The following is a 9,819-nucleotide window of genomic DNA, read 5'->3' as shown; positions in this document are numbered from 1 at the left end:
TGACTCTCCTCATCATCAACTGTGTAATTCATCAAACAAAAATGTCATTTGATAGTTTCAGGTTCTCAAATGTGAGTTTTTTGTTTTTTTTTATTATTTTTGTTCAGACAAAACAGGCCATTTAATGATGTCGCACTGTTTCAGGACACTGTAAAAGAGTTTTCACTGCAACTTTGAAGTATCTGTACTTTGAATATTTTCATTCCCTGCCACTTCATAATTGGACTTTTTACTGCACCATGTGTATATAATAAGTTAATAATTAAATTTTCAGAATAGGATGAATAAAATAGAGAATAATCATCAGACTCTATTGATCCCAGTAGGAAATCCACCAGCTACCCAGCAGGATGGAAAGTACTTCCCAGTATAAGTATATAAGGTAGTTACCATCAGCTCCACCTTTACCAGCTGCAGCATTAAAGAGATGGACACAGTAATTAGTCACTATGATCCAGTATCAGAGACATTACTGGGACACGGGCCGTTCAGCGGGACGAGTACTGGTACTGTTGGTACTTCAAGTAGATTTGGAGGCTGATACTACTGAACATTTACTTAGTGTAACATTTTGAATGCAGGACTTTTACACTGTGGTGCTGCTAGTTTTACTGAGGTATACTTCCTCCACCACTGTTTCTAACTATCTGATGGCTGATCCATCATAAAGTCCAGTCTTAAAGGAGCCGGTGTGAGATCAACGTTGACTGACATACAACGTTCACCCTAGGTTTAGACTGTTACATCAGACTCATAATATTTACCCCTGACTGCGGCTAGAAAACAGGCCGCTACACCTTCTGTAACATGTGACATCTCATTTATATGTAAATCAATGTTTCTGTGTGGCATGGTGGAGCAGCGGTCACCTCACAGCAAGAAGGTTCCGGGTTTGAGCCCGGGCCGACCCGGGACCTTTCTGTGCAGAGTCTGCATGTAGGAGTGAGTGTGGTTGTTTGTCTACATGTCATGTGACAGACTGGACCCCGCCTCTCGCCCAGTGTCAGCTGGGACTGGCTCCAACCCCCCCGTACAGATGATGGGTGGATGTTTTTTCTGCAGAGATCCATTATGTAGAAGAAGTGGAAACTCCACACACTGCACGAACAGAGGGGGGTCTCAGATGACGGCTTCCTCAACTGAAATCCCATTCTGGGTCTGGTGGAGAGGCGTCTGTAACTGAGTAAACCAGTAAGAGGAGTGGGAGAAAAATGTTCCCAAAGGGCTTCGTAGTAGCTACCAGACCAGAGTTTGCATTTTTATATTTCCTCATTCCCATGTTTAATTTAATTTCTGAAACATTCAAACATGGAGCACACTACACAGAAAAGAGCAGAACATTATTATCTGCTTCTCTGTTTGAGTCATAAAATAAATATTAGCTGTTCATTTATCAACAGTCACCTCAAACATTTTGCTTTACAGTTCAAAATGTCCCCAAAATTTAGATTGAGTCGGCAAAATGTCTTTTAAGAGGAAATAGCTAAAACGGTGTCTGTAATAAAAATCATCTGACTTAAAGAAACTAGACGGCATCAGGTTCACATGACTGGCAGAGCTCCAGAGCGAGGCGTCCATCGCTTCTCTGCTCCAGTTTGTAATGTAACAGCTGTAAAACTGTGTCAAACAGGAAGCTGCTGACAAAGGCAGCGAGTTCTGAGCGAAGCTGCCCAGAGGTGCAGCTCCCTCCTTCAGCCGTCACTCTCTCTGCTCCCGCCAACCAGCCTGTGGAAGACGGAGCGGTCGGTCTGGCAGAGAGCAGCCGGAGTGTCGAACTCCACCGCCTTCCCAGCATGCATCACCAGCACCCGGTCACAGTCCATGATGGTGTTGATCCTAACGACACAAGGGACAGAAACATTTATAGTTTTCTAAACTTACACTGAAATACGACAACTGAGCCAGGAGTTTAAGGGTTTCACCCCCAAATTAAAGGGACATGGGAACGTGTTCTGCATCATTATTATTATTATTATTATTGTTACATCTCACAGCAGCTACTTGTGCATCAGATACAAACGCTTCACCTGTGGGCGATGGTGAGCACGGTGTGGTGCTGAAACTTCTCTCTGATGGTCTGCTGCAGCAGTCTGTCCGTCTTCTGGTCCACGCTGGCCGTGGCTTCGTCGATACACAGGACCTACAGCACGGACACAGCGGCTCAGCTGTATTCACCAGAAGCTCTAAGATGCCAGTGGACGGTACTGATTTTGGAAACACTGTGCTGAGTTGCACTGGGACGTTTATGTGCTGCCCTGACTGTGACCAGCACTTTGATTTGGTGGCTGGCTGAGGGTTTAATGCGCTGCTGTGTAAAAGAATCAGCAGTTGGTCTAAGTTAATAAATACAAGGACATTTACACAAACACATTGTGGTTGTTGGGAACAAACACAGATTTTGTATTTCTGGGTCATGTCCTAGAGCAACCAGAGGTAAACTGGACTGCACTCAGAGTAAAAGACCAGTTTTTATAAGCTCACACCTGCAGCCTCAGGTCGTTTCTGTAAAATGAGTAGCAGACAAAGGTTTCAGCCAGCGGCTTATTCAGTGAGCGGGTGTGACGGCCCAACCTCCTCTGAGCCTCACAGTGCCAGGTTCTCAGAACAGGATCAAACCAGACAAAGGCTCTGGCATTTTTTCACTAATGCCCATTCAACGTATTTACATTCAGATCTTCCTTGTTATTGGTGAAGGACTCCATCCCCACACCAGGTTCAAACTGCCTCCCCACACTCCAGGACACTTTCTCACCAGTGTCAGCCTGTGTGTTTCCGTTCATCTTCCTACAGCTGCAGCTGATCGTGACCTTCCGTTCAAAAAGAGATTTTTGTTTTTAAATAAAGTTTTGTGTGTCTCATAAAATATATATCGTTTTGATAAAATGATTTCAATTCCCTCAAGGTGTTCAGGATATATGGGGTTCATGAGAAGAGGCCAGACGGATTACCTGAAAACATAATGGATCGGACTGCAGCTAGTGCCAGTGCCAAAGCATACAAAGGGGCGGAGCTGCACACACAGGCACAAAACCAGTAACTGACTAGACGCTGGTCAAAGCAGGTCTGTGTGGGAGTTACAGCAGGTTGTACAGGTCTCACCTTGGCCTGGGTCAGCAGAGCTCTGGCCAGACACAGAAGCTGTCTCTGTCCCACAGAGAAGGACCGTCCCCGTTCCCCAACCTCGGCGTCCAGACCACCTGACACAAACAGGAGGCGTGAGAGTCAGTCTGAATGTGACACTACAGCTACTTCTTACTGATGCTCTGTACATAAAACTGTCTGTGAAACATTAGCCGAGACATTTATGTAACAAAACCAGCTGCTGAGTCATGATCTTATGTTTTGTTAAAGTCTTAGTGTCGAGAGTCAAGCAGCCACTTCTAGTGCATCCAAAACTAAATCCCACACCACCTCCCCTACTCTGTCCTCCTCTTTACAATCCTACTGACAAGACGATTAAAGCCATGAGAGGGGAAGGAAAAGGAGAATCAGTGCAGAGTCTAGTGACAGCCTGGCAGCCTGATGCATGCTGGGATACGTTCCTGGTCCAGCAGCACTGCTCAGACACTGGTGAACGGATAATGAACCCAGTGGCTGATTTACTCAGTGGTAAAACCAACAGCCTGCTGACCACACAGCTGAGGTGGCACTGGTCCAGGACGTCCAGCAGCTGCTGCTCTGGGTGTCGCCCGCATGGATCCACATTCTCCCTGATGGTCCCACTGAACAGGAACGGGTCCTGAGGAATAATGGCCAACCTGGACCTGCAGAGGGCGCCAGTGTCACACACACAAACTGTCAACACTTTCACTTCCTGCCTTTATTATACTGCACAGCATCATCAACGTCGGACTTGAATTGTGGGTAATGTTTAAAATGTGGCTGAGCACGAGTCAGCAGCCGATCAGGTTTCCACAAATGGAAACACTGAGGCTGATGGTGGTGACTTTGTATTAACCCTGATCATCCAGAGACTGATGACGATACAACGAAACAATAAATCAGTCAGCGATTGTAACACTGAAGCTGTGAGTACCGTCTCCCTCCTTAACTGATGCATCCAGGCGAGCTCACAGCTCGCCCTGTAATTCTCAGCCCAAGCTGCCACCTCCTCGGGCTTACCTGAGCTGAGCGAGGCCCACAGTGCTGATGTCCAGCCCGTCCAGAAGAATCTGGCCCTGGCTGAGCTCCACCATACGAAACAGGGCCAGGAACAGGGTGGACTTGCCAGAGCCTGTGCGTCCCACGATGCCCACCTTCTCCCCAGGTCGCACCACCAGGCTCACCCCGTCCAGGGCGTTTGGGAGACCCTCCCTATACGCCAAAACTACGCCGCGAAACTCCACCCAGCCCTGCTCGGGCCATGCAGGGGGCAGCTGGCAGCATTGACAAGACACGTTATTACATATCAGGTTAATAGGTCTGAAAATGGGTTTTAAAAAAACTTCACCCTTAAAAAGATTTGACATTGATAAAAAATTACTGGCAAACAAATCAGGTTTTTGCATTTATGTCATCATGAAGGAGTCTCTTTTTTATTTTCCCATGGATGTCCTGATTTAAACAAGAGTTACAACAATGGAGACTGACAGCAGGACATGGAAGCAGAGGGCCAGCGCGTCCCATCAGCCTGTTGTAAGCTTAGGTACTAGTGCTGGTTTCCTGTTGATAATTCATGTTCCCTGTAACAAAGTTCATGGTCTGACCTGCATGTTCTGATGCTGGGGCTCGGCCGGTAGCCCCGTGGAGTATTCTTCAGTCCGCTCCACGCTCACCAGCTGCATCTCAGTCTGAGTGAAGCTGAATATGAGGCCAGACAGCAGCGCGGTGATGGACAGAGCGTAGGACAAGGACAGACCCACCAGACCTGACAACACGACCAGTAACACACACTCTTACTAAACAGGTGCCACAACAACAGTGAATCATCCCACACACCAGTGCACAGCCACCAAACCCAGCTGCTGTCTGTCTAACCTGGATCAACAGAACTGAGCTGGTGCTGGACAACGGCGATCACCCCAAGGCCGGTCACCACAGCCACTCCGATCAGCTGCAGGCGGATGTCCAGCCACTGCATCGCAGCGTTGCTGAGAAACAGGCAGCGCTGGTTCTGCTCCAGACGCTTAGCACTCTCCTCCTGGAACCTGGAAGAGCAGTTCAGTCTTGTGTGTACAAAGGACACACTTTTAAAAACACAGTGACTTTTCCAATGCGATGTCATTCCATATGACAAGGATATGGACTTGATCAAACCGTTCAGGAATTTCGTTTCTCAAAAACAGACAGAACTGTTTGGGGATGGAGCCCGATGCTAAATATGCAGCATGTTTGAGGCAATGTAGCAGCAGAGTCAACCAGCACTGACAAGTTTACTTATCAACCGTCTCCAGCCCACAATGTGCTCACATCAGAAACCAGTTTCAGGCATCACAGAGACTTAGGTTACGTGCTGGCATTAAAACTGAATACTAGCCAATGCATCGCGATTGCACATCACTAATAATATCACTATCTGTTTTGTCGTGACTCACCTGGCAGAGCTGCCGCTGGCCCGGATGGTCCCCAGGCCAGTGAGCGTCTCAGAGAAGTGTGAGTAGACGGGCGACAGAGTGAGGCTGCACAGCCGCTTCAGCTCCCGAGACGTGTGGCGGTAGAAGCGCTGGGTGCGGTGGTAGAGCAGAGCCAGGGGAAGCAGGGGCAACAGGACCCAGGGCAGGCCATAGCTGATCACCACCAGCATGCCGAGCAGACCGAAAACGTTGGCCAGCAGGATGTTCAGGGTGAAGGGCAGGTTGTCGTCCACACTGTACAGGTCTGAGGAGAAACGGTTGAGTATGCGGCCCAGCGGGGTGGTGTCGAAGAAGGTCACTGTGGCCTAGAGGGGCACGGAAACAGGACGTCTTTGATTAGAGACCAAACCAGAGCTAAAAGCAGAGTGAATGTTGGACTTTCATTTGCAAGGTGGCTAGTGTTATTTATCTACTTTATATTTCACTTGTATTGTGTGGCATTCATGTGGACGGCAAAGTAAGAATTTCACTGCACAGGGAAACACGTTTCTTTACTATGCACACGACAATAAACACTTTGACCCTTGACCATAACTAAAAATGAATGCTAACACTGTGTGTGTCTGCTAGGGGTGTAAATAAGCAACTGTTTGCCAAATTATGTCAATTAGCATTAGTGTTGTGTTTACAGTTTGTTTCTGCTTCCCCCAAGTGGCCAAGATCTCTGTTTACACCGGTTTTAATCTGAAAAAAATGTATATACATATACATATACATTCACAGCCAAAAAATATTGGCACCCCAGCATTTTGTCAGATAACATACCACTTCTCACAGAAAACTGCTTGGTAGTCTTCAGATGCCACACACAGCCAAGACATCCAGCAGCGCCAACACATCAGTGAACCTCCACCATGTCTGACTGTAGGGACCGTGTTTGTTTCTTTGAAGGCCTCATTTCATTTTCTGAAAACAGTAGAATGATGTGCTCGACCAAAAAGTTCTATTTTAGTCCCATCTGTCCACAGGACATTCTCCCAGAAGGACTGTGGCTTCCTTGGGTTACGTTACAAACTCCAGTCTGGCTTTTTTACATTTCTGTGTCAGCAGTGGGTCCCCTGGGTCTTCTACCATAGCGACCCTTGTCATCCAGATGGTGACAGATAGTGTGAGCTGACACTGTTGCACCCTGCGCCTGCAGGTCAGCTTGAATTTGTTTGGAAGTTGAACAAGGTTCTTTATCCACCATTCAAACAATCCTTCATTGCAATCTGTTATCTATTGTTCTCTTTTGTCCGGGTCCAGGGAGATTAGCCAACGGCGCCGTGGGCTGTAAACTTCTTGACAATGTTGTGCACAGTGGACACAGGAACAGCCAGATCTCTGGAGATGGACTTGGAGCCTCGAGACTGTCCAGGCTTCTCCTCAGACACTTCTTTGCTCTTCTTCCTTTTCTCCACACTGAGTATGGTCCACACCAAACAAAGGCAGAGTCAACTTTTCTCCAATTTATCTGGTTCCAAGTGTGATTTCTACATCGCCAGCACCTGCTGATTGCTACAGATTAAATTAAAGGAGCATCACCTGCTGGAAACACAACTATTTCTGACCAGTCTATCATTCAGTCATTCATTTTCTACCGCTTAATCCCTGAACGGGGTCACGGGAGGGGCCGGAGCCAATCCCGGCCGGTTATCGGGCGAAGGCGGGGTACACCCTAGACAGGTCGCCAATCCATCGCAGGGCTAACACATAGACAAACAACCACACGCACTCCTATGGGCAATTTAGAGACACCAATCAACCTAAGCTGCATGTCTTTGGACTGTGGGAGGAAGCCGGAGTACCCGGAGAGAACCCACGCAAGCACAGGGAGAACATGCAAACTCCACACAGAAAGGTCCCGGGTGGGGCCCGAACCTGGAACCTTCTTGCTGTGAGACAATGGTGCTAACCACTGCGCCACCATGCTGCCCCACCAGTCTATAAGATTTGGCTTTTTGTGTTGTTCCAATGCAAACAAAAGAAATAAACATGAGAATATACCAAAGATGATGATTGCAACAATTTTCTAAGAACCATGGTGTGTTATCTGACAGAAATGCAGGGGTGCCGATACTTCCGGCCGTGACTGTGTGTATATATTTTGGCCACTTGGGGACAGAAGACCACAGACTGAAGCACCAAGCCCTGATGCAGCGTTGCCTTGTACTGTCCCATCAGTGAACATGTTAGCTAAGAGCCTTCTACCATTATAATTCACTTGGAGCTGATAAAACTACATTTGAGTTTCTCCTTTTTGTATTTTGCACTTTGTCATTTAATATTAACATGAACATTAAATAGAAAGTCTTCAAGTCAATAGTTCAGTATTTACTTTCTTACTGAGAGTCAGATGAGAAGAACAATAACACTCTCATCATCTGCTAAGCTAAGCTAACCAGGAGAGTTAGCTTAGCTTAGCATAAAGACTGGAAGCAGCCATCTTGGCTCCGTCTAAAGGTAAAAAAGACATTTAAAGCGAACACCTTGTAACTCCTCATAAAGCTACAACTTATTATTTCTACAGTGTTGTATGTATGGATGAAACAAGACGTAGGCACTGGAAGGCAGATTTAGATTTACTGTCTTCCAGCTTCACATTTAACAAACAGATAAAAGAGTGGTACTGATTTTCTCAGACTGTACGTGAGCACATGTCAAACTATTCCTTTAAAATCTCTAATGGAGATTTACTGTATTCACAATAAATCTAGTGTTGTTACTTACAAAGAACTGTCACCAGTTATTTGCAAAAATGTTTAAACTATTCCTTCAAATCTGTGGCTCAGCCACATAGTTTGCACATTATGCGTCTTGTTCAAGGGTGTTTCAGTGTCATCCTCTGCTGGTCTGCCATTTCAAACTGGCAATCTTTCACCAGCCTGGTTGTCTGACTTTCACCTACTGCTGCCAAACAAACGCTCAATCTGCTCGGCTCGGCTCGGCTCTGACCGCCGGCCTGACGCACCTTAAGACCCCGGTCCAGAAGTCTGTTGTGAATGGCTGTGGCAGCGCAGATGGCTCCGTAGGCAAAGAGGAAGGCTCGGAGGGCAGTGAAGATGGTGTTGGCCACAGCGATGGAGCCGTACACCGTCAGATAAAACTTGACATCAGAGCTCATGTTGCTTGAAACAAATGTTTGCACAGAGGACAGAGGAGATCTGGATGGGAAGATGTGAATGTTCATCATTTCAGTAAGAAAGTTGAACAAAAACATTAGAGAAAGACAGTTTTATATTTCTATTTGTCTTCATTGTGCTAAACAACATTTAAGGTAACTATAAATTATTCAGATGATGACAAATCCTCACATTCTGATCTATTTTCAAAGCCACATTCTGAGGACGTGTTACAGTGTAACTTGAATTATAGAAGTACATTTAAAAACCAATCATTTACATCCTAATATAAACTAAATAAACCTGTACTTACACCACAGCTAAATTACAAGTGGCAAACACAAAGCGTCTGTGCTCTGTGCTTTCAGAACAAGGCAAAGTAAAATAAGATCAGTTTCCATCTGTGGCTGATAAATGTTCTACAGTTCATATTGTGAAAGTTTGGTTCTCAAGTCACTGCCTCGTGCACAAAACTAAATCTGCCACCGAGTGGTCGACTCACACCAGGCCTCCAGGGGAGAAGAGCAGCAGGTGAGGTGAGCTGAAGGCACCTGAAGAAGAACCGTTGGCGCTGGAGGAGCCGTTGTTTTTCATCTCTGAGATCCAATGCGACAGCCACCAGTCAGAAACGTTCTTTGAGGCTGGATCACAAAAACACAACAGCAGTCTGCAGTTAGATAGAACAATGTGGATTTAAAACAGAGAAAACTTTAATTTTCCTGCTTTTTTTCTACAGGAAACAGTGAAGCTTGATGACAAAACTAAAGGCATTTAGGAAGGAGAGCAACTTTCATCTGAGCTGCAGCAACGCCAACAAACTTCTCTGGTGATTGATGGAAGTACATTTTACTTCATTCTTTGAGATCATCCTTCTACTGGCATGTTGTTAGTTTGCTTCCTTTACCTGAAGTACTGAATTAAAGTAAATGAATAAAACCTTTATTACACAACATGTGCTGACATCTTGTTAAACAACAAAGTCCAAAAAATACTGAAGCAACTTATACACAGTGCACAGTCAAGTCCTCAGACCTACACTGTCCATCCATCCATCCATTTTCTTCCGCTTATCCGGGACCGGGTCGCAGGGGCAGCAGTCTAAGCAAAGATGCCCAGACCTCCCTCTCTCCAGACACTTCCTCCAG

General features: G+C 46.2%; 1 protein-coding gene across 1 annotated transcript in view; it reads right to left on the bottom strand.

Annotated features, from left to right (window-relative positions):
• Positions 1 to 957: 957 nt before the first annotated feature.
• abcc10 (ATP-binding cassette, sub-family C (CFTR/MRP), member 10) overlaps positions 958 to 9,819 on the bottom strand; it is a 19,439-nt gene continuing 10,577 nt past the window's right edge. Inside the window, exons 14-23 of the mRNA XM_020586562.1 lie at positions 9,177 to 9,315; positions 8,524 to 8,716; positions 5,535 to 5,878; positions 4,978 to 5,147; positions 4,707 to 4,867; positions 4,123 to 4,376; positions 3,620 to 3,764; positions 3,100 to 3,198; positions 2,028 to 2,140; positions 958 to 1,836 (exon numbers count right to left, since the gene is read on the bottom strand). Coding sequence (XP_020442218.1) covers positions 1,692 to 1,836; positions 2,028 to 2,140; positions 3,100 to 3,198; positions 3,620 to 3,764; positions 4,123 to 4,376; positions 4,707 to 4,867; positions 4,978 to 5,147; positions 5,535 to 5,878; positions 8,524 to 8,716; positions 9,177 to 9,315 — 1,763 coding nt within the window. The 3' untranslated portion in view covers positions 958 to 1,691. The remainder of the gene's footprint in view (positions 1,837 to 2,027; positions 2,141 to 3,099; positions 3,199 to 3,619; positions 3,765 to 4,122; positions 4,377 to 4,706; positions 4,868 to 4,977; positions 5,148 to 5,534; positions 5,879 to 8,523; positions 8,717 to 9,176; positions 9,316 to 9,819) is intronic.

The sequence above is a fragment of the Monopterus albus genome, unplaced genomic scaffold (genome assembly GCF_001952655.1).
Source record: "Monopterus albus unplaced genomic scaffold, M_albus_1.0 scaffold413.1, whole genome shotgun sequence".
Lineage (NCBI taxonomy): Eukaryota > Metazoa > Chordata > Actinopteri > Synbranchiformes > Synbranchidae > Monopterus > Monopterus albus.
This window is presented reverse-complemented; position numbering and strand designations above follow the sequence as displayed.